Source organism: Dermacentor variabilis, chromosome 4 (genome assembly GCF_050947875.1).
Source record: "Dermacentor variabilis isolate Ectoservices chromosome 4, ASM5094787v1, whole genome shotgun sequence".
Lineage (NCBI taxonomy): Eukaryota > Metazoa > Arthropoda > Arachnida > Ixodida > Ixodidae > Dermacentor > Dermacentor variabilis.
In genome coordinates, this window is record NC_134571.1 from 230,091,165 (window position 1) to 230,116,009 (window position 24,845).

Sequence of the window (24,845 nt, forward strand, 5' to 3'; positions counted from 1 at the left end):
CTCGGCAGAACAGTTTCGCCGTCAGTAGGGAGCTCATCGGAAGGCGACAAATCCTAGGTCTCCTGGCAGCTGTTTGCCGGCATTCCCCAGTGCAGTCTGCGTGGGCACTGTCGGCGCCATTAGACACTTGACGCGATCTTCCCGTATGCCGCATTGGATCACGACTACCTTGACACAGCACACAGAGCAAGCACCACCATGCCATCACGCCACACCACTCACACAAACGAAAAACGTAGCCTACTAGCAGCGTCATGCACGAAGAAAGAAACAAATCAGCTGCTGGATTGTCTTAACATTGGATTGTCTGCTAGACATGGCATTTACGTTTTCACTGAGCCAAATGGTAACTGATAAGACCAATATCACTTCAACATCATCATCTTTACTTGACTTAGTTTTTATAAGTAGTACATTAGAAGGATCTTCCGTGTCCATCGACAATGGTATTTCAGACCACAAAGTGCTTATTCTAACCTGTCCCATTTCAACAACACGAACATACAAGAAACCACAACCTACATACTTTAAGGTTTACACACACGCAAATGATCCTGCTGTACTAGGTTTCCTAGAATTCCAGTTTCATTCATTCAATGAACTAACAAATGTACAATAACTCTGGACGGGTTTTAGAAATATTGTTAAGTACTCCGAAAACACCTTCATTCCAAATAAAAAGAAATGCGTTAACTGAGAATACCCGTGGATAACACGTGAAATAATCCAACTAAAAATAAAAATAAAACGACGGCGGAAAAGAGGAACCAAGTGCACGTTAGACGATCTATCGGTACATTCAAGCAAAAAGTATTGGAAGCAAAAGCCCGTTTCTTTGACACTACATTACCTTCATTTATGGCGCGTGACCCTCACAAATTCTGGCGATATTTGTCAGATGAACGAGAAAAAATAATGCAAATCAAAATCTCGGATCATGTTATTCAGGACCCTGAACACATTGCTAAAGAGATGAGTAACTTCTTTCAGACAGTTTTTACGAAACATGCTACAAATGCAGCTTCAACACCTTACGATGTCAAAATACCAATGGAAGAATTAACTGTACGTGAGGAGGGCATACTGTCTATTGCATAACTCGATCTTAAAAAATCTACCGGCCCCGTTCAGATTTCTAACTCATTCTTAAGTCGATGCGCAAGCTGGAAATCAAAGTATCTATTTAAAATATTCACTCTTTCTCTTCAAACATCAGTGCTACCAGACGATTGGCGCAAGGCTGCGATAATTCCAATACATAAATCGGGCTCGAAATTAAATTAAAATAACTACCGCCCAGTTCATTAACAAACTCATGCTGCAAAATAAGAAAACACGTAATATTCAAGGCCATAATAACACCTAGAAACAAATGAATTTCTATATAAACAACAACATGGTTTCCGATCAAGCCTGTCAACTATAACCCAACTAGCAGAGTTGACTCATGACATAGCTAACATACTTAATAATGATGGCCAATTAGATGCAGTTTTTTTAGACTTTTCTAAAGCATTTGACGTAGTTCCGCACCAGGATTTACTCACAAATTATCGGCTTTCGGTATTAGTAATAAAATAATATCCTGGATCAACAGTTTTCTAGCCAATCGTAAGCAGAGTGTTTCAATTGATAATAATCTTTCGCAACCACTTGATGTCTACTCCGGAGTACTTCAAAGATCAGTTCTGGCACCACTTTTGTTCTTGATGTACATTAACGACATCCAGTTTTCCATTAAAAACTCAATTCAGATGCGCCTGTTTGCTGATAACTGTTGAATATTATGCTCCGAAAAAAGAAGAGAAAAAGAAGAAGTGAGAAATGAGCGTGGAGCTGAGCGTGCGCCAGCATTTTTTTAGTTGTTTTTACAAGCGTCGAATAAAAGAAGACGTTCTCTACTTCAGCTCCGCTTCCTGGTTTTCAACATATGGTGCCGTGACCAGGGTATCGGATCTACAGTTGAAGACCCCTGACGATGAAGCGAGCTACCTGAAGAGGACGACCGACCGACGCGATCAACGCGACGACGCTGCGACAATCTAAGAACGATCCACGTCATCACGAGGCCTACCATTCCAGACGTGACGACATGGAAAGACTACGACGGAAGCGTGCTACCGTGCGAGCGGCGGTCACCAGGATCATCAACGACATGACAACTCTTATGCAGACGGAACCAACGCCATATGGTGAGCTGACCGACCATCTTAACCTATTGAAGATAAAGGAAACTATGCTTACGGACCTTGATAACCATGTAGAAGAGCAGGTTACCGATGATAACCTAGAGGATGAGCTTCAAAGCGTCGGACAGTATCAAGACTCTATCGTCCTCGTGAAATCCCGCGCTGAACGCATTTTATCCGATCAGCAAACAACGACTACGCGCGAATCTCACGATGACTTTCGTCAAGCACGCGCGCACATTAAGCTACCGAAGCTCGATGTGCCGAAGTTTCATGGTGACCCCATTAAATGGCCAGAATTTTGGGATCAATTTGAGTCTACTGTTCACCAGAACCGATATATCACAGACGTAGACAAATTGAAATATCTTCGGAGCTACTTGATTGGTAAAGCGGAAGGTGTCATCAGCGGCCTGTCGACAACTAACGAGAGCTATAGCACAGCTCTAGAACTTCTCAAAGAAAGATTCGGTCAGAAGTCACTGATTGTTAATGACCACATGCGTCGCCTTCTAAACCTACGGAAAGTTCGTTCTTGCGAAGATTTCGAAGGGCTTCAAAGGTTGCATGAAGAAGTGCAGACTTGCGTCGAAGAAAAAGAATATGGAGTGCTTCTGAAAACTGCTGTAATACAAAATCTTCCGCAAGAAATGGTACTCCATTATAATCAGCGCATCTTGTCTTCGACAAATACAGGCGTTACTAGTGACAGGCTAAATGAAATGTCTGTTCTTCTAGACTTCTTAACTCTTGAAGTAAGAAGCCGGGAACAGACTATAATGATGACTTCTGACAAGAGGGAACAAGCCTCAACAGCAAAACGACAATCTAATGAGCATTTCCAAGGTTCTGTATCTATGCTAACCGTGAAACTGACTCCAGATTGTTGTATATTATGTGGAGACAAAAATCACTCGGTGGATGTCTGCACAACGGAACTAACATTAGACGAAAAGAAAGACAAACTACGCAAATTAGGGTGTTGTTTCCGCTGCGCTTGACAATTTCACAAAGCTAAGGAATGCCGAAACTGGAAGAGATTAAGCTGTGCAAAATGCAGGGGGCGACATATCACCACGATGTGTGACCCAAAATGGAAGCAGAAGAATACGGAAACGCAGACAACTGTTTCCAGCTCGTCAACAGACTCGATAAAGTGCACAATTCTTCTGCAGACCGCCCAAGTTTGGGCTGTGGGCACTTGAAGCAGATGCTTTGTAAGAATGTTGATTGATGGTGGCAGCCAGCGCAGCTTCATCACAAAAGAATTGTCTAGGGAGCTAAAAGCCACTGTGTTAGCCGAAGAGCAGCTCACACTCTCGGGATTTGGAAACGTTTCAGCACCGCGGAAGTATTATAGAAGAGTACGAGTCACGCTGCATATCCAGTACGACTCAAACTCACTAGAAGTAGAGGCGATAGAAGATCCCGAAATATGCAATGACTTGTCAGCATTGACAGATACAAATGTACTTGCAAAGTTGAAAAGCAAGAACTTACGTTTGGCTGACGTCAACGCAGTTCAGATCTCGCCTGAGCCTGGAATAAGCATCCTTATAGGTGCCGACTATTACTGGCAGCTTGTCAGCGGAAGAATTCATCGACTGGACGACTCCTTGACCGCCATCGAAACTATCATAGGATGGACACTTCATCGAGATACCGGAAGTCCACCTAACCAGAAGGAACTTCAACATATGCCGAACGGAAGCCAATGTTTCCCAGCAACTGATGTCTTCCTGGGAAATAGAACATCTGGGACTGACTAACGAAGACAGACTTTCGAAAGATGACGAACACGTCCTGAAGAACTTCGTGGAAACAACTATTAAAAACAATGGTCGCGATCAAGTTGAACTGCCGTGGCGCAGCAATTGTTCCCAGCCTAAAAATAACCGGGATATCACGTTAAAGAGGCTGGAGTCCTTGCAGAGAACGCTACATCGAGAACCAGAGTTTCAGAAGGAATATTACACTGCCATTAGGAGCTACTATAACAAAGACTATGCTGAGAAGGTCACAATGGACAGTACGAGTGAACATATCATGTACTATATGCCACACCGAGCAGTAGTGCGAAGCGACAGAACTACGACTGAAGTACGGGTGGTATCCGACGCCTCTTCTCATGCTCCGGAGTCACCTTCACTCAACGACATCTTGTGGACAGGGCCGAATTTGAACCTCAACATCGTCGACTTATGGCTGAAGTTTCGCAGCTTCAAGGTTATAATTTCCGCCGATATCGAAAAAGCGTTTCTTCAAATATCGCTGGCTGAACAAGACCGAGACGTGTTTCGTTACTTCTGGTTTGAAGAAGGATCTTCCAATATTGAAGAACTGCGCATCACAAGGGTTCTTTCTGGTGCCTGCAGCAGTCCCTTTCTCCTTGCTACAACTCTGCCACACCACTTCCAACTGGTAGAAGACAAATATCCTTCTACTGCCAAACTATTGAAATATCTTCACAAAATGGCGGCTACTAATAGTGTGTCGGCTACTGAAGGACAGTCATGGAATTCTTGGGCCGAAACTATCTGCTTCAGTAGTCCAGAAAACAAAGAAGCCGATACAGAGACAGCGAAAAGAGAAAGCGATGCCATGAAATTAAGAAAAGAGGATATGGAACTTTTCGGATTTTGTCTAGCGTGGGATGATTTCTATTTAGTTGTGCGTGAAATATGTAACCAAGTCACAAAACCACAGGCTCTGCGAAATCACTTGGAGCGGCGGCATGGGAGCATTGACACCTTTGGTCGGGGTGACCACACTACTGACACGTCCGTGCTCCACCCGGCGGGTGGAGGGAAGTCGTCGGGGCACAGCTCCTTGTCATCGTCGTCCTCATCGTCATCTTCAACGTCATCGTCTTCCGCCCCGCGACACTCGAGCGGGCCTGCCGGGCGCCCGTCGTCAACATCAAAAGCTCCATCTGGGTCCTCACTGTCAGGGAGGCACAGCAGTGAGGTGAAAAGGCTAAAACGCAACAACCACATGCTGCCCCCCGTTGACCAGGTGGAGCGAATGCTACTTCCACGACAGCCTGAAGCCATGGCCACCCGCAACATCTCGCCAGGCCTTGAAAAGAAATTACCTTCACCCCAGCAACCACCACCTTTAACCCCTGGAGGGCTAGGAATGTTGTCTGGGCCGGGGCCAGGGCAGGCCAGTCACATAACACCCGACGCATGCACCAGCAGCACGTCAGCAGTGTTGGCTGCGACGGCTTCCACTGCGGCACCTACACCTATCAGGAAGACACCTGCCAGCAATGGTTCCACCACGAGCACAGCAAAGTGCTCATGGTGCTGACGGCAAAGTTCACTCATGCAAAGTGCGCACTTCTAGTGGCAACACGTTGTGGAGACCGCCACAGACATTGTACCACCTAGAATCTGCCGGACAAGCTCCGTCTTGAAAAGAAACAAGCACGCGCAAATTGTTCGGCCGGGAGCTGTTGAATATTATGCTCCGAAAAAAGAAAAAAAGAAGAAGAAGTGAGAAACGAGCGTGGAGCCGAGCGCACGCCGGCATTTTTTTAGTTGTTTTTACAAGCGTCGAATAAAAGAAGACGTTCTCTACTTCGGCTCCGCTTCCTGGTTTTCAACAATAACTGTGTCGTGTACACAGTCGTACACAACCAAGAAGACCAGATAGAACTTCATAATTCACTGCAAACAATTTACTCTTGGTGCAACACTTGGGGCATGAAACTGAACACATCAAAAACACATTACATGTCTTTCACAAATAAGAAACTCCCGCTTAACTTTGCATATTCGATTGGAAGGTCAACAATCAACGAAAGCGACCAGGTAAAATACCTAGGCATTAAACTCACGCCTAACCTTAACTGGGAGCCTCATATTTCAACCATGTGTCAAAAAGCCATAGGCAAACTATCCTTTTTAAAAAGGAAATTGCGCGCAGCACCACAACACCTCAAACTAAATGTGTACAAAACACTAATAAGACCATGCCTAGAATACGCTGATATAATATGGAGCCCTCATCAAGAATGCCTTATAAATAAAATAGAACGCATACAAAAATTAGCAATTAGGTTTGTATATTCGGACTACAAAAGGCAGTCCAGTTTCTCAGGTCTGCTAGCAAGGGCAGACCTAAAATCCCTCTCGCAGAGAAGAGCAATTTCGCGACTAAAATTCATCTATCAATTATACCATGGTCATTTCCAGATAGCACATTCTCATTACCTGCAAGATCCTCCAAAACGCTCAACCAGACTAAATCATTCCAAAACAATCTATCTTCCCCCAAGTCGTGTTAATGTTCACAAGCATTCCCTTTTTCTGTAGGCCATTTCCCAGTGAAACAAGTTAACTAACGATATTGTGTGTTGCAATAACATCCACTCTTTTATTAACCAAATTCAGTGTATTGACTTGTCATCATGATTTTTTTCATTGCATTTCTGTACCACTCCTGCACGGGCCGTGAAGGGCCTGCAGTATATTAAAAAAAAAAAAAACATGGCTTACTAAGCTGAGACCGGAACTGCTGTAGCCACTCTATCGAACCAGGCAGAAATGATGATGATGAACGGGGATTTCCAGTAACGCCACTTCGTGGGGCACCAAGGAGGATCTGTTCAAAACAAAAATGGCGTTCAGCAAGTCGAACCATGCACCGGTCAGAGTCGGTGCATCGTGCTCTCGATCGAGTTGGCTCAGGGAGTGTGTGAAAAATCAGACGAGAGGTTGCAAGGTGTCCGAACTTTCGGCAGTTGTTACACATTATGGTGTATGGGGAGAATGGCGGTGCAGCAGACCGAATGATCGAGCATGTCCGAATTTTTGGAGCTAGAAAAATCAGTCGGTGACTGTATTTTATTTATTTATTTTATTTATTTCGGATACTGTTGGCCCATCTTGGGCTGGTTCAGGGTGGGAGGATTTACACATTTTGTCAACACATCAAATAATGAAACAAAATAAATACATCACGAGAAGTACATTTCCAGCTTCCATTCAAATGATTGTACCGTCATTGTGTCATCAAAAAGCTGTACATCAAGGTCATTCCAGTCTTCAATAGTCTTAACAAGGGGAGAATACTTAAAAACGTCAGTTCTGGCATTGTAAGGCATAAAAACATAAACGTGATTCACAGGGGGAGAGACTCTGCCAGGACGTAACAAATAGCACAACTGATCTAAGTTAAATATATTAGTAGAGAGCTGGTACAAAAACTTCAGTCGCGTGATTTTTTTACATGTTGCCAGTGTCGATTAATTTGCCCTGGCGAGCAAAGTGGTTACGGACTGTGTTTTGTGATACGCTGAAAATATAAACCGTACTGCAAGTCTCTGAATCCTTTCAAGTTGATTAATCTGATATTGCTGGTGAGGGTCCCACCTAACACTAGCATATTCCAAAGAAGGGCGTACAACGGCTGTATATGCCTTACCTAAGTTTAACTGCAGGCCTTGCATGCGCCAATTTTCTTTGAAAAAATCCAAGTTTTCGCTGAGCAGATCCACATGTTATTTACATGATCCTTCTGATTGAGGTTATTTGAGATGGTGACGCCAAGATACTTTAGTTTTGTCTTGCGGCCTATTTGTTTGTTGCCTACAACGTAATTAAAACACAGTGGCATTTTCTTGTTCAAGACAGTCATACATGCGGTCTTTTCAAAATTAATTTCCATATTTCATTTGGAGCACCAATTGTGAATTACGTCGAAATATTTATTTATTAATTTTTGATCATCTATTGATTTCACAGGGCAGTACAATATACAATCGTCCGCAAATAAGCGAACCTCAACACTAGTATCTATATGCTCGGCTATATCATTAATATAAATCAAGAATAATATCGGCCCCAACAAAGACCCTTGCGGTACACCAGAAGAAATGGGTAAACTTTGGGAGTGTTGACCAATAATTTCAACAAATTACAGCCTATTTGGCAAGTACGCTTGAATCCAATTAATAATTTGTTTGTTGACCCCAAAGTCATAAAACTTGTTGATAAGCTTCCTGTGACAGACCTTATCAAATGCCTTTGACATATCAATTGAAATTACGTCAACTTGCGCTTTTGAGTAGACTGTGTCACGATCTGCCCAGGGTCGGGAACAAAGGAGGGGTCGAGGCACCCTCCGTCAGACGGACGCTCCGCAGCGTGGTGGTGATGAACGATGACTGACCCACTGGGCAGCTGTGCTCGTTGGTGTTTATTGTGCTGTGGTGACCAATGTTGCCTACCAAGCCTGGCAGGCCACCGAGCCTGGCGGACCAACGAAGATTATGCCCGAGGGGGCGTCACATGCTTGCTACACCCCCTTACCCCAGTTTGTTTGTCGCCAAAAATAAACTTAAGTTCCATGTACGAGGCTCTGCCTCTGTCCTTGCCGGGTCGACAGTGCCTGCTACCCAGGCAAGTAACGGTCCGGTGGCCTCCACCGTCGAGTTCTCTGCCTGGGCACTGGTGTTGACAGGCCAGTTGTGGCAATGCTGAGTGCTGCCTGAGACAGCCTCACTCCATCCGGAGGGGCCGCAGTGGTTGGCCTTGTGAGTGGTGACAGGCTCGACACCGGCCCAATGGGTGCTGCAACGCTTGCCGCCTCCGAGGTGGGTGGTGCTCTGCTGGAAGTGACTGGTGCTGCCGCTAGTCCTCCTGCGGGCTGGAACTGGGAAGTGGCAGTTGAGGGTGCTGGCCAGGTTCCGAGACGAGGCCTAACATGGTCGGCATGTCTGTGCCATGTGGCCCCGTCTGGCATGCGGAGGAGCAGCGATGAGGCGCTGGCAGGAGACACCACCTGCCCGGCGGACCAGGGTGAGCCAGGACGAAAGTTCCTGGCGAATACTGGAGCTCCCGACTCCGGCAAAGGCTCGGGATGGCACCCTTGGTCAGCAGCCAGCTTCTGCTTCAGCTGCTTCAGAAGCACTGTGGATCGGAGGTCCGGATGCGAGACGTCCAAGGGTGTCTTAACCATCCGACCCAGCAGGAGCTCACAGGGGGCACGGCCAGTGACATTGTCGGGTGTGGTCCGGTACTGAAATAGTGTCCGGGCAATCTGCGTCTGGAAATCCCCAGTCTGGCTCTTCTTGAGCTTGTTCTTGATAGTTTGCACCACCCGCTCGGCTGCACCATTTGAAGCAGGGTGGTACGGCGGAACCATCATCCGGCAAATTCCGTTCTTCGTCAGCCAGACCAGGTACTCTGTGCTGGCGAAAGCAGGACCATTGTTGGACACGATGACATCTGGCAACCCCTGGGCGGCGAAGACCTGTTGTAGCGCTGCAATGGTCGTGCCTGCTGATGAAGTGGTGACAGATAGAACCTCCACCCACTTCGAAAAGGTGTCCACCACTACCAGGAAAGGAAGTAATGGCCCTTGAAGAGTCCCCCAAAATCCACATGTAGGCGGGACCAGGGTCTCTGTGGCAACGGCCAGGGGGTGATTTCTTCATGACATGAGGCCCGCTGATGCTCCTGGCAGATTTGGCAGCTCTGCACCAAGTGAGCAATGTCCTGGTCCAGGCCAGGCCACCAAACATGGGACCGAGCCACCATCTGGTGGTCTTTTCCACGCCAGGATGACCCGCGTGCAGCAACTGCAGGACCCTGTACCGGAGACTGTGGGATCACCACCCTGTAACCCCACAGTAGGCAGTCCTGCTGCAAGCTCAGCTCAGCGGCCTTGTGGCTATAGGCCTGCTGAACCAATTTCCCTCACGGAACACCGCCTTGACCACCTGAGAGAGGACTGTATCCCGGCTGGTCGCTTGCGATACTGCAGATCTGGAGAGCACCTCCGGGTACGTGTGCTCCAGCATGAACACTTCAGCAGGTTCTGGAACAGCATCAGGCACCTCTGGCAGGGGCAGGCGGTTCAGGGCATCAGCAGGTCCCAGGTCCTTTCCCAGACGATAAACCAGCTGGTAACTGTAACCTGCCAGTCTCAAGGCTCAGCGTCCACTCAAGGTGATGCCTGCACGGGAACTACCTTGTCAGGCCCCAGCAGCCCCAACAGTGGCTTGTAGTCCGTGACCGCCTCGAACTTCCGGCCCCACAGATACTGGTGGAAGCGTTCGACACTGAACATGAGAGCCAAACCTTCCTTGTCCAGCTAGCTGTAACGTTGCTCTGCAGCATGAAGCCAGCAAGAAGCAAACAACACAGGATGAGAAGCAAATGACCCTGGCCATCCTTGTCCCGGTGCGCCAGGACGGCTCCCGTGCCGTACGGTGACGCATCAACGGTAAGGACGACAGGCTTAGCAGGATCGAGAAACACCAGCACTGGAGCTTTGGTGCGCTGGAAGGACCGATCCTGTTCCATCTTCCAGACCCATTGCTGACCACCTCGAAGCAGAAGATGGAGCGGCTGTAGATGCTCCGACAGGTTCGGCAGGAAACTCCTGTAAAAGTTGATGAGGCCGAAGTAGCTCTGAAGCTTCTTCTTGTTCTGGGGCTTAGGCGCCTTGAGCACAGCATCAACTTTGCGGGGAGCTGGGGATAGGCCAGCCTGGGAAATGACATGTCCCAAGTACTCTACGCTGGGGGCCAGGAAAATGCACTTTTCCAGCTTGAGCTTGAGGCCGGCATCCTGCAGCCGTGCCAGGATGGTGTGCAGGTTCTGCATGCGGTCGCTGTCGTCGCTGCCAGTAACTAGGATGTCGTCTAAGTGCACCGCCACGTGCCTCATGCCCCTGAATGGGTTGTCCATCTCCCTCTGAAATATGGCTGGGGCTGAGGCCACGCGTAAGCGCGCGTACTGAAAGAGCCCCAAAGTTGTCTATATTGTGACATACTTCCGGGAGGCATCCTGGAGCACCAGCTGCTGGTAAGATCTCTGAGGTTGAGCTCGGTAAACTTCTGTCCACCGGACAACGCTGACCAGAGATCTTCAATCTGGGGCAACAGGTACTTCTCGACGGTAGGGACGGAGTTGATGGTAACCTTGAAATCCCCGCAGATCCTGACACCACCATCTTGCCTGAGGTCTGGTTCGATGGGAGCGGCTCATTCAGACGTCTTCACAGGCACCAGGATGCCCTCTCGCTGTAACCACTGCAGCTCGTGGGTGACCCCATCCTTCAGGGCGAACGGCAGTGGGCGAAACTTGAAAAAACATGGCCGGGCTCCCTCAGGTACATAGATGCCAGCCGTCGTGCCGGCGAATGTGCCTAACCGTGGCTGGAACAGGGACTTGAACTCTGTCAGGAGGCTGGGGACATCTTTCACCACATGCAGGCTGGCTTCCTGGTACTCTGGCAGATGAATGCCCAGTGCATGAATCCAGTTTCGACCCAGCAGCGTCGGCGACGACCCTTTGGTTAAGTAAAGGGTTGCCTCCCTGTCGTCAAAGCAAACGCAGACCAGGGCCGGTATTTTGTAGCGATGCCTTTTTCGATTCTATGCTTTTCCAGGCTTTTCGCGCTTGGCCAGTGGTCAGAGCGACGGTCTACCCACATTATCAACGGGATCAGGCGGCCGTGTGTGGTGGATGATAAGAATAGCATAGAATAAGGCATAAGGCATCGCTACAAAATAGCGGCCCTGTGCCTGACCCTGGACCTGGGAGAGTTGCCCGGAGTTGCTGCGCAGCTTCACTCCCGAAGCCTCGACGGACACGGCGGGGAAAGTACGCTTGAAGAGTTTCCCGGCCATTACCGACACGCTGGCCCCTGTGTCCAGCTCCATGGAAATGGGGTGCCCGCAGAGTCTGACGGTCAGCATGTACGGCGGCACAGACGACAGTACAAAGCCTGTGTGCCACATGTCGAAAATCGGCGGGTCCTCGGCCACGACGTAGAGCCTGGCCGCGGAATAACTTGAGCCTGCTGCCGCACGCCCCCGTCGCATGTCCTTGCGACGGCTACCCTGGACGCGGGCTTGTGTGGTACCTGGGCTTGAACGAGGCTGCTGCTGCTGCTGCTGTTTGCTGTTCGGCCTCCCCTTTCGGCATACCCGTGCCAGGTGCCCAGTTTTCCCGCACATGAAGCATTGTGCTTGAGAGAACTGGCACTGTGAGGCGCAGTAGGCACCACCACAGCCACCGCAGGTACTGCCCTTTGTCGCCGACTTGTTGACCGCCGCTTCCGCCGACGATGAGCCACTCGCACGGGAAATCTCGCTGGCGTCCTTGGCGGCAGCTTCCATTGCCGGCGCTGCCTTCACGGCGTCGTCCAGCGAGGGGTCGGGAAGCTCCAGGAGTCGCGTCTGCTTGGTGGTTGTTGCTGTGCACGGCGGCATGTTGTTGATGCCGCAGACGAAACGGTCTCGGAGCAGCAAGTCCAATTGGTCCCCGAAGGCGCAGGCACTCGCTAACCCTCGTAGCGCAGCAACGAACTGCCCGGCAGTCTCTCCTTCCCGGCGTTCCTCGTAAATTGGCCAGGCGGACTCATCTCCCTCGAACGGCTCGAGCCTTCCATACAGCGGCATGGCGGCAGCAATGGGGGGCGGTGTTTCGCCGCTCTCGGCAGCGTGGGACAATCCGTGGGTACTCGTCGCCAGCGTCACGATCCGCCAGAGGTCGTGAACAAGGGAGGGCTCGAGGCACCCTCCATTAAACGTATGTTCCACAGCGTGGTGGTGATGAACGATGACTAACCTGCCAAGCAGCTGCGCTCGTCAATGTTTATTGCGGTGCGGTGGGTGACCAATGTTGCCTACTGAGCCTAGCAGGCCACCGAGCCTGGTGGGCCAACGAAGATTATGCCTGAGGGGGCGTCACATGCTTGCTACAGACTACCTCAGCAAAGCTGTGGATAGTTTCAAACAGTTGACTCACAGTTGATAGACTTCTTCGAAAGCCATCCTGCTTACTATAAAAAATATTATTTTCTACGTACTGAACTAGCTCCTTAGCAATTATGTGTTCCAGGACCTTGCATATCATGCACGTAATAGAAATCGGGCAATAATTCCCAATGGCAAGCTTGCTTCCAGAGTTGAAAATTGGTTTTCCCCTTGCCATCAGCCAGTCAGTAGGTATAATACCGCTATGAAGCGATAACGAAAAAAGCTTTTCGAGAAAGCATGCCACTCACTCAGAATAACATTTAAGAAAAGCGTTTGGAATCTTACCCGGGCCTGGTGACTTTTTGTCGTCTAGTTGTAGCAAGGCAGCAATTATACCTTCTTTCGTGATAACGATATTGTTGCCGGAAAGATTCATGTCCGAGTGTTTTACGACAGTACTGTCATCCTTTGAAGTGAATACAGAGCAGAAGTACTTTTTAAACGCTTCAGCAAGGAGGGAGGGTTCAGAACACGACATACCATTTACAAGAACGGCTTCGATTATGTCTGTACTCCTTGACATGTACCTCCAAAATTTCAGCGACAATTCTTGCATATATTTAGTCAGCGTATTGGAAAGGAAAAAAGCTTTTCGCTTTTTTTAACTCTCTACGCACTTGCGCACTGAGGTTACTGATAGCTATCACATCTCTTTGAATTCTCTGACGTGCACGGCACAGTCGCCATTTTAGATTAATAATATCTCGTTTTATCCATGGATTTGGCCTATCAGTCCTTTTTGTTTTTTGGGGAACCTATTTGGTCAAGCAATCATTTATGACTCCCAGGAAATGACGCCAGAGCCCATTTACGTCATATCATCGACACCGATTTCCATGCGGTCGAGAATTGATGTGTCGTTGGCTCGAAAAAAATCAAATACCTTACTAGACGATTTCTTAATTAAGAGTTAATTGCTGACTTTAAGAGGCGCAATTACTGCTTTGTGGTCGGATATTCCTTCTTTCACACCAATTTCATAATCAAACATTCCCTCGGATAGATACAGTAAGTCCAACATCGTCGAACTTGCCGCACGTGCTCACGTTAGAGACGAGACCACCTGAATAAGACTGAGCTTAACCATTGCTTCTAACATACTGTCTGCATCAATCCTATCAGTGAAACTTGGGATTCTTGCGTCTCAATCTACACCAGGCAAATTGAAGTCACCAGTGATTATTATTCTCGCTTTCTTACTTAAAGTTGTTAGGTAATTATCAAGGCTTTCAAAGAGTTCCACAGAGCTGCCAGGAGGCCTATAGATGACGCCCACTAACAATACGGTATTTTCAAGAAATAATCGACACCAAGCGTTTTCATGGCCTTCAAACGACGCTAAGGGCTCATATTTTAGTGGTTTCTTTAACAATAGCACAACGCCTCCGCCTCTAGTTATCTGTCATTTCGCAACACATTAGAGGAAGAAGGAAAAACTTCATCACTCGCAATATCAACTTTCAACCATGTTTCTGTAATAGCTATCACGTCAGAGTCATGCGTTAAGGCCAATCCTTCAAGCAACTCCTTCTTATTAACAATGCTTTGGGCATTCAAATTCATAAGGCGTATTTCATGCTGCTTCTCTTGTCAATCACGGTTCAGCGAAGGGTTTCTTTTGCTACTGTGCATCTTTACCCGCATGCCAGACTGCTCATCCCACAAGTAGGTTTCATCATCCGCAAAAACTTTATCATCATCAGCAGCAGCAGCATGGTTACGCCCACTGCAGGGCAAAGGGCTCTCCCATACTTCTCCAACAACCCCGGTCATGTACTAATTGTGGCCGTGTCATCCCTGTAAACTTCTTAATCTCATCCGCCCACCTAACTTTCTGCCGCCCCCTGCTACGCTTCCCTTGGAATCCAGTCCGTGACCCTTAACGACCATCGCTCATCTTCCCTCCTCATTACATGTCCTGCCCATGCCCATTTCTTTTTCTTGATTTCAACTAAGATGTCATTAATTTGCGTTTGTTCCCTCACCCAATCTGCTCTTTTCTTATCCCGTAACGTTACACCCATCATTCTTCTTTTCGTAGCTCGTTGCGTCGTCCTCAACTTAAGTAGAACCCTTTTCGTAAGCCTCCAGGTTTCTGCCCCGTATGTGAGTAATGGTAAGACACAGCTGGTTATACACTTCTCTTGAGGGATAATGGCAACTTACTGTTCATGATCTGAGAATGCCTGCCAAACGCACCCCAGCCCATTCTTATTCTTCTGATTATTTCCGTCTCATGATCCGGATCCGCCGTCACTACCTGCCCTAAGTAGATGTATTCCCTTACCACTTCCAGTGCCTTCCTACCTATTGTAAATTGCTGTTCTCTTCCGAGACTGTTAAACATTACTTTAGTTTCCTGCAGATTAATTTTTAGACCCACTCTTCTGCTTTGCCTCTCCATGTCAGTGAGCATACATTGCAATTGGTCCCCTGAGTTACTGAAGTATTCTCCATTAACTTTTATCCCCAATTCTTCCCAATCCAGGTCTCTGAATACCTCCTGTAAACACGCTGTGAATAGCATTGGAGAGATCACATCTCCCTGCCTGACGCCTTTCTTTATTGGGATTTTGTTGCTTTCTTTATGGAAGACTACGGTGGCTGTGGAGCCCCTATAGATATCTTTCAGTATTTTTACATACAGCTCGTCTACACCCTGATTCCGTAATGCCTCCATGACTGCTGAGGTTTCGACAGAATCAAACGCTTTCTCATAATCAATGAAAGCTGTATATGTATAAGGGTTGGTTATATTCCTCACATTCCTCTATCACCTGATTGATAGTGTGAATATGGTCTATTGTTCAGTAGCCTTTACGGAATCCTGCCTGGTCCTTTGGTTGACGGGAGTCGAAGGTGTTCCTGATTCTATTTGCAATTACCTTAGTAAATACTTTGTAGGCAACAGACAGTAAGCTGATCGGTCTATAATTTTTCAAGTCTTTGGCGTCTCCTTTCTTATGGATTAGGATTATGTTAGCCTTTTTCCAAGATTCCGGTACGCTCGAAGTCATGAGGCATTGCGTATACAGTGTGGTCAGTTTTTCTAGAACAATCTGAGCACCATCCTTCAACAAATCTGCTGTTGCCTGATCCTCCCCAGCTGCCTTCCCCCTTTGCATATATCCCAAGGCATTCTTTACCTCTTCCGGCGTTACTTGTGGAATTTCAAGTTCCTCTAGACTATTCTCTCACCTTATCGTCATGGGTGTTACTGGTACTGTATAAATCTCTATAAAACTCTTCAGCCACTTGAACGATCTCATCCATATTACTAAAGATATTGCCGGCTTTGTCTCTTAACGCATACATCTGATTCTTGCCTATTCCTAGTTTCTTCTTCATTGCTTTTAGGCTTCCTCCGTTCCTGAGAGCATGTTCAGTTCTATCCATATTATACTTCCTTATGTCAGCTGTCTTACACTTGAATACCTTGGAAAATTCTGCCAGTTCTATTTTAGCTGTAGGGTTAGAGGCTTTCATACATTGGCGTTTTTTTATCAGATCTTTCGTCTCCTGCAATAGCTTACTGGTATCCTGTCTAACGGAGTTGCCACCAACTTCTACTGCGGACTCCTTAATGATGCCCATAAGATTGTCATTCATATCTTCAACACTAAGGTCCTCTTCCTGTTTTAAAGCCGAATACCTGTTTTGCAGCTTGATCTGGAATTCCTCTATTTTCCCTCTTACCGCTAATTCATTGACCGGCTTCTTATGTACCGGTTTCTTCCGTTCCCTCCTCAAGTCTAGTCTAATTCGAGTTCTTACCATCCTATGGTCACTGCAGCGCACCTTGCTGAGCACGTCCACATCTTGTACGATGCCAAAGTTAGCACAGAGTATGAGGTCTATTTCATTTCTAGTCTCGCCGTTCGGGCTCCTCCACGTCCACTTTCGGCTATCCCGCTTGCGGAAGAAGGTATTCATTATCCGCATATCATTCTGTTCCGCAAACTCTACTAATAACTCTCCCCTGCTATTCCTAGTGCCCATGCCATATTCCCCCACTGCCTTGTCCCCAGCCTGCTTCTTGCCTACCTTGGCATTGAAGTCGCCCATCAGTATTGTGTATTTTGTTTTCACTGTACCCATCGCTGATTCCACGTCATCATAGAAGCTCTCGACTTCCTGGTCATCATGACTGGATGTAGGGGCGTAGACCTGTACAACCTTCATTTTGTACCTCTTATTAAGTTTCACAACAAGACCTGCCACCCTCTCGTTAATGCTATAGAATTTCTGTATGTTACCAGCTATGTTCTTATTATTCAGGAATCCGACTCCTGGTTCTCGTCTCTCAGATAAGCCCCGGTAGCACAGGATGTGCCCACTTTTGAGCACTGTATATGCTTCTTTTGGCCTCCTAACTCCACAGAGCCCTATTATATCCCATTTAATGCCTTCTAATTCCTATGATATATATATATATATATATAGGAAATTATCAGTCATAGCTCTCTTAGTATAGCCCTCTGGGCCATTTCCTTTTTTTTTCTTTCGAAAGTAGTCCTATTAGGGTTATTATAATTACACGAAGGTATTTCGCCCTCGTGAGCAGCAGTCCTTGAGATAGTTATTCTGGCGGCTAGCTTCCCACGCTATGCGGGCCGCCCTCGCACCTGTTTAAGCTTTTTCTAGACGCTAGAGTTATACTATGTCTGCGCAACCTTGAGCGATCGGAAAGAGCATTTTCTCCTCTTGGCCGGCGGAGAAGGGAGGCTTTGTTCCGGCTGCAGAGCCCTCCACGTCTCAGTAAGGTGCCTGGTGGTGGTCTCATGCGGACGATTCCCTCTCGGTGAACGCATATTTCCCCTCATCTTTTAAGAGGTTCAATGCTTACAAGCATTTGTCTCGCATACCATATTTATTTCAAGGGAATTTTCCACGTCTCAATAATTTCTCTCGTCGTATTCGAGTGCTGATTGCCGTGTTATAGTTTGTTAACGAAGCTTTCCCTCAAGTCTAAATATTTTAAGGCAGTTTGTCGTGTGCGTATCATGGCCACGAACGCTTATATCGCCTTCCGTTTCTCTACCACAGGTGCGCTTTAAAACCATGGCGCTGCAATTTTGCTTCGGAGACTTTCCTTTCCTTCCTTCTTCTCCGCCCTTAAACTGGCTCTCCTAACTACTACATGCAGAAACAAAGCAACAACGCGCGCATGCGATCCCATAGATGAGATGAATATATATATATATATAAATATATAAATATATATTATATATATATAAATATTATATATTATTATATATATTATATATATATATATATATATATATATATATATATATATATATAGAAAGAGGTGCAGCGGTGGCGTAGAGGTAGTACACCCGCCTCGCGTGCAAGAGGTCCGTGGTTCGAATCCCGGTGCCGGCAATTTTCCACCGGATTAAAAAAAAAAAACATCCGCGTGTTGATAAAATTGCACAAACAGGCCTGGAGTGTGGCCTGATCCCGGTGACCAGAACCGGTAACGCACTCCCTCACCAGAGCAGGATTGGCCACCCTGGTGCCGTACTTGGCCACAACCTCCTATGAACACAACAATCAAACCCCGGCCCTCAGTCCCCAGCAGCTGCGAAGCAACTGACCAAGGCGGCGGTCAGACCTGCGACGCAGCAGAGGGTGCTAAGAATCACTGGCTCCGGACAGGCCGCCATTGGAATATGAACCTGGCAACGTTTAACACTAGAACGTTATCTAGTGAGGCGAGTCTAGCAGTGCTATTGGAGGAATTAGAGGGCAGTAAATGGGATATAATAGGGCTCAGTGAAGTTAGGAGGCCAAAAGAAGCATATACAGTGCTAAATAGCGGGCACGTCCTGTGCTACCGGGGCTTAGCGGAGAGAACTAGGAGTCGGATTCCTGGTTAATAAGAATATAGCTGGTAACATACAGGAATTCTATAGCATTAACGAGAGGGTGGCAGGTCTTGTTGTGAAACTTAATAAGAGGTACAAAATGAAGATTGTACAGGTCTACGCCCCTACATCCAGTCATGATGACCAGGAAGTCGAAAGCTTCTATGAAGACGTGGAATCGGCGATGGGCAGAGTGAAAACTAAATATACTATACTAATGGGCGACTTTAATGCCAAGGTAGGCAAGAAGCAGGCTGGAGACAAGGCAGTGGGTGAATATGGCATAGGCACTAGGAATAGCAGGGGAGAGTTATTAGTAGAGTTTGCGGAACAGAATAATATGAGGATAATGAATACCTTCTTCCGCAAGCGGGATAGCCGAAAGTGGACGTGGAGGAGCCCGAACAGCGAGACTAGAAATGAAATAGACTTCATACTCTGTGCTAACCCTGGCATCGTACAAGATGTGGACGTGCTCGGCAAGGTGCGCTGCAGTGACCACAGGATGGTAAGAACTCGAATTAGCCTAGACCTGAGGCGGGAACGGAAGAAACTGGTACATAAGAAGCCGATCAATGAGTTAGCGGTAAGAGGGAAAATAGAGGAATTCCAGATCAAGTTACAGAACAGGTATTCAGCTTTAACTCAGGAAGAGGACCTTAGTGTTGAAGCAATAAACGACAATCTTGTGGGCATCATTAAGGAGTGTGCAATGGAAGTCGGTGGTAACTCCGTTAGGCTGGATACCAGCAAACTATCGCAGGAGACGAAAGATCTGATCAAGAAACGCCAATGTATGAAAGCATCTAACCCTACAGCTAGAATAGAACTTGCAGAACTTTCGAAGTTAATCAACAAGCGTAAGACAGCTGACATAAGGAAGTATAATATGGATAGAATTGAACATGCTCTCAGGAACGGAGGAAGCCTAAAAACAGTGAAGAAGAAACTAGGAATTGGCAAGAATCAGATGTATGCGTTAAGAGACAAAGCCGGCAATATCATTACTAATATGGATGAGATAGTTCAAGTGGCTGAGGAGTTCTATAGAGATTTATACAGTACCAGTGACATCCACGACGATAATGGAAGAGAAAATAGCCTAGAGGAATTCGAAATTCCGAAGGTAACGCCGGAAGAAGTAAAGAAAGCCTTAGGAGATATGCAAAGGGGCAAGGCAGCTGGGGAGGATCAGGTAACAGCAGATTTGTTGAAGGATGGTGGACAGATTGTTCTAGAGAGACTGGCCAGCCTGTATACGCAATGCCTCATGACCTCGAGCATACCGGAATCTTGGAAGAATGCTAACATAATCCTAATCCATAAAAAGGGGGACGCCAAAGACTTGAAAAATTATAGACCGATCAGCTTACTGTCCGTTGCCTACAAAGTATTTACTAAGGTAATTGCAAATAGAATCAGGAACACCTTAGACTTCTGTCAACCAAAGGACCAGGCAGGATTCCGTAAAGGCTACTCAACAATAGACCATATTCACACTATCAATCAAGTGATAGAGAAATGTGCAGAATATAACCAACCCTTATATATAGCTTTCATTGATTACGAGAAAGCGTTTGATTCAGTCGAAACCTCAGCAGTCATGGAGGCATTACGGAATCAGGGTGTAGATGAGCCATATGTAAAAATACTGGAAGATATCTATAGCGGCTCCACAGCCACCGTAGTCCTCCATAAAGCAAGCAACAAAATCCCAATAAAGAAAGGCGTCAGGCAGGGAGATACGATATCTCCAATGCTATTCACAGCGTGTTTACAGGAGGTATTCAGAGACCTGGATTGGGAAGAATTGGGGATAAAAGTTAATGGAGAATACCTTAGTAACTTGCGATTCGCTAATGATATTGCCTTGCTTAGTAACTCAGGGGACCAATTGCAATGGATGCTCACTGACCTGGAGAGGCAAAGCAGAAGAGTGGGTCTAAAAATTAATCTGCAGAAAACTAAAGTAATGCTTAACAGTCTCGGGAGAGAACAGCAATTTACAATAGGCAGCGAGGCACTGGAAGTCGTAAGGGAATACATCTACTTAGGGCAGGTAGTTACGGCGGATCCGGATCATGAGACAGAAATAATCAGAAGAATAAGAATGGGCTGGGGTGCGTTTGGCAGGCATTCCCAAATCATGAACAGCAGGTTGCCATTATCCCTCAAGAGAAAAGTATATAATAGCTGTGTCTTACCAGTACTCACCTACGGGGCAGAAACCTGGAGGCTTACTAAAAGGGTTCTACTCAAATTGAGGACGACACAACGAGCTATGGAAAGAAGAATGATAGGTGTAACGTTAAAGGATAAGAAAAGAGCAGATTGGGTGAGGGAACAAACGCGAGTTAATGACATCTTAGTTGAAATCAAGAAAAAGAAATGGGCTTGGGCAGGACATGTAATGAGGAGGGAAGATAACCGATGGTCATTAAGGGTTACGGACTGGATCCCAAGGGAAGGGAAGCGTAGCAGGGGGCGGCAGAAAGTTAGGTGGGCGGATGAGATTAAGAAGTTTGCAGGGACGGCATGGCCACAATTAGTACATGACCGGGGTTGTTGGAGACGTATGGGAGAGGCCTTTGCCCTGCAGTGGGCGTAACCAGGCTGATGATGATGATGATGGTATATAGAAAATTATCAGTCTTAGCTCTCGTAGTATAGCCCTCTGGGCCGTTTCCTTTTTCTTTTTTTCGAAAGTAGTCCTATTAGGGTTATTACAATTGCACGAAGGTATTTCGCCCTCGTCAGCAGCAGTCCTTGAGATAGTTATTCTGGCGGCTAGCTTCCCACGCTATGCGGGCCGTCCTCGCACCTGTTTAAGCTTTTCCTAGACGCTAGAGTTATACTATGTCCGCGCAACCTTGAGCGATCAGAAAGCGCGTTTTCTCCTCTTGGCCGGCGGAGAAGGGAGGCTTTGCTCTGGCCGCAGAGCCCTCCATGTCTCAGTAAGGTGCCTGGTGGTTGTCTCGTGCGGACGATGCCCTGTCGGTGAGCGCATATTCCCCCTCATCTTTTAAGAGGTTCAATACTTGCAAGCATTTGTCTCACAAACCATATTTATTTCAAGGGAATTTTCCACGTCTCAATAATTTCTCTCGTCGTATTCGAGTGCTGATTGCCGTGTTATAGTTTGTTAACGAAGCTTTCCATCAAGTCTAAATATTTTAAGGCAGTTTGTCGTGTGCGAATCATGGCCACGAACGCTTATATTGCCTTCCGTTTCTCTACCACGGGTGCGCTTTAAAACCACGGCGCTGCAATTTTGCTTCAAAGACTTTCCTTTCCTTCCTTCTTCTCCTCCCTTAAACTGGCTCTCTTAACTACTACACCCAGAGACAAAGCAACAGCGCGCATTCGATCACGCGCTCGCCGTGCACATGATCAAGCTTTTCCTAGTCTCTAAAGCCGCTCGAGTTCGCTCTTCCCCTCGGGCGGCCATTTTTCCAAGAAAGTATGTTCCTTTTTTCCCCCCCTTTTTTTAATGTCTTTTCTTTTATTTTATCACTGTACGGGAACCCTCCTAAAAGAAAAAGAAAGATATATATCCTCAATTATGTATGGCCACACATGTGCAGGTCATAAATACCAGGTTCTCTAGCCGAGTGCCATCCGTGCGGTATAACCGAGCTCAGATTGGTCCACCTTGACTGATCAAATAAGCCACCACTGTAGGTTGAATGAGGCGTACAACTCCTGCGGGACCCGCCGTGGTTACTCAGTGGCTATGGTGTTAGACTGCTGAGCACGAGGTCGCGGGATCGGATCCCGGCCACGGCGGCCGCATTTCGATGGGGGCGAAATGCGAAAACACCCATGTACTTAGATTTAGGTGCACGTTAAAGAACTCCAGGTGGTCGAAATTTCCGGAGTCCTCCACTACGGCGTGCTTCATAATCAGAAAGTGGTTTTGTTACGTAAAACCCCATAATTTAATTTTTAATTTAACCCCTGCGGGGACGGTAGAGTATCCGCCTTCCGTGCAAGAGGACCGTGGTTCAAATCCCGGTGCCGCACAATTCTCCACTGGAAAATACCAAAAAAAGAAACCCTGTGTTGAGAAAATTGCACAAATAGGCCTGGAGTGCGGCCTGATCCCGGTGACCAGAACCAATAACGCACTCTCTCACCAGAGCAGGATTGGCCACCCTGGTGCAGTACTTGGCCACAACCTCCTATATGAATACAACAATCAAACCCCGGCCCTCAGTCTCCAGCAGCCGCGAGGCAACTGACCACGGCGACGGTCAGATCTGTGACGCAGCAGAGGGTGCTAAGAATACCTGGCTCCGGACAGGCCGCCATTGGAATCTGAACCTAGCAACGTTTAACATTAGAACGTTATCTAGTGAGGCGAGTCTAGCTGTGTTATTGGAGGAATTAGCAGGGTAGTAAATGGGATTTAATAGGGCTCAGTGAGGTTAGAAGGACAAAAGAAGCATATACAGTGCTACAAAGCGGGTACGTACTGTGCTACCGGGGCTTAGCGGAGAGACGAGAACTAGGAGTCGGATTCCTGATTAATAAGGAAATAGCTGGTAACATACAGAAATTCTATAGCATTAACGAGAGGGTGGCAGGTCTTGTTGTGAAACTTAATAAGAGGTACAAAATGAAGGTTGTACAGGTCTACGCCCCTACATCCAGTCATGATGACCAGGAAGTCGAGAGCTTCTATGATGACGTGGAATCGGCGATGGGTAAAGTCAAAACAAAATACACTATACTGATGGGCGACTTCAATGCCAGGGTAGGCAAGAAGCAGGCTGGAGACAAGTCAGTGGGGGAATATGGCATAGGCTCTAGAAATAGCAGAGGAGAGGTATTAGTAGAGTTTGCAGAACAGAATAATATGTGGATAATGAATACCCTTTTCCACAAGCGGGTTAGCCGAAAGTGGACGTGGAAGAGCCCGAATGGTGAGACTATAAATGAAATCGACTTCATACTCTGCGCGAATCCTGGCATCATACAAGATGTAGACGTGCTCGGCAAGGTGCGCTGCAGTGACCATAGGATGGTAACTGAAAAAGGGATCCTCCGGCTGGCGAGGCGAAGGCGGAGAACACCGGCGGGCGAGGCGCTGAAGGCGGAGGAGAGAACCCCTTTAGACGAGGCGCCCGTGCAACGGCTTCAGCATACGTCAGAGGCGCGGCCACGGGGGAGCCGGCTGACACGGAGTTGGAAGAGCTTCGGTCACTTGCTCTTGAATTATCTGTCGGAGCGCTGGAGCCAAACATTGAGAAGGCTTCTCCGTGGTCAGCAAAATCGAGCGCTGTCGTGCGACCTCCTCGCACACAAATTCTTTTATTTGTGTCAGCAAAGTTGTGTGGTTGTCGGCAATAATTAATGCTGCTAGCGAATCTTCCCTAGGCGGTGGGCACCGAGCTAAGATGCGTTGTTTCCGTAGCTCGTCGAAACTTTGGCACAAATTGATAACTTCGGCCACGGTACGCGGATCCTTCGCTAACAACATCTGAAAGGCGTCCTCATCAATGCCTTTCATAATGTGTTTTATTTGTCCTGTTCTGACATTGACGGATTCACGCGCTTACACAGGTCAATGACATCTTTGGTGTAACTTGTGAAAGTTTCACCGTGATGTTGCGCATGCCCCCGTAAGCGTTGTTCTGCACGAAGCTTGCGCACAGCGGGGCGCCCGAACACTTCTGCGGTGCTCCATGTTGCGCACCCGCACCCCGCACCTCCACCAAATGAAAGGGGGTTTATTGCAGCTTGTACGAGGGATCGCAACTAGCTCTTGATCGCGAGTCCTAGCCGTTCGCATCAGCAGCCCGAGCTCGGGTCTCGCGCCGCAGCGGTGGCAGTCCGCACAGCGCCACATGCATGTTACCCACTACATAGTGTTAAATGTTGCCAGGTTCATATTTGAATGGCGGCCTGTCCGGAGTCAGGGATTCTTAGCATTTTATCATGCACGAGCTTAACTTTGGCTCCTCGATTTTTATCGGCCTTAGCCATTTCCCAAAGGTGTGCTCG

The 24,845-nt window shown here is 47.3% G+C and overlaps 1 protein-coding gene across 10 annotated transcripts in view; it reads left to right on the forward strand.

Annotated features, from left to right (window-relative positions):
• LOC142580170 (proton-coupled zinc antiporter SLC30A1-like) overlaps window positions 1–24,845 on the forward strand; it is a 203,967-nt gene that overhangs the window by 171,170 nt on the left and 7,952 nt on the right. The window contains exon 7 of one of the 10 annotated variants that reach the window (XM_075691033.1): window positions 8,287–8,510. The exons of the other annotated variants lie outside the window; for them this stretch is intronic. Within the exon in view, the coding sequence (XP_075547148.1) occupies window positions 8,287–8,361 (75 nt within the window). The 3' untranslated portion in view covers window positions 8,362–8,510. Of the gene's footprint in view, window positions 1–8,286; window positions 8,511–24,845 lie in introns of those variants that run through there. 10 annotated transcript variants of the gene reach the window in all.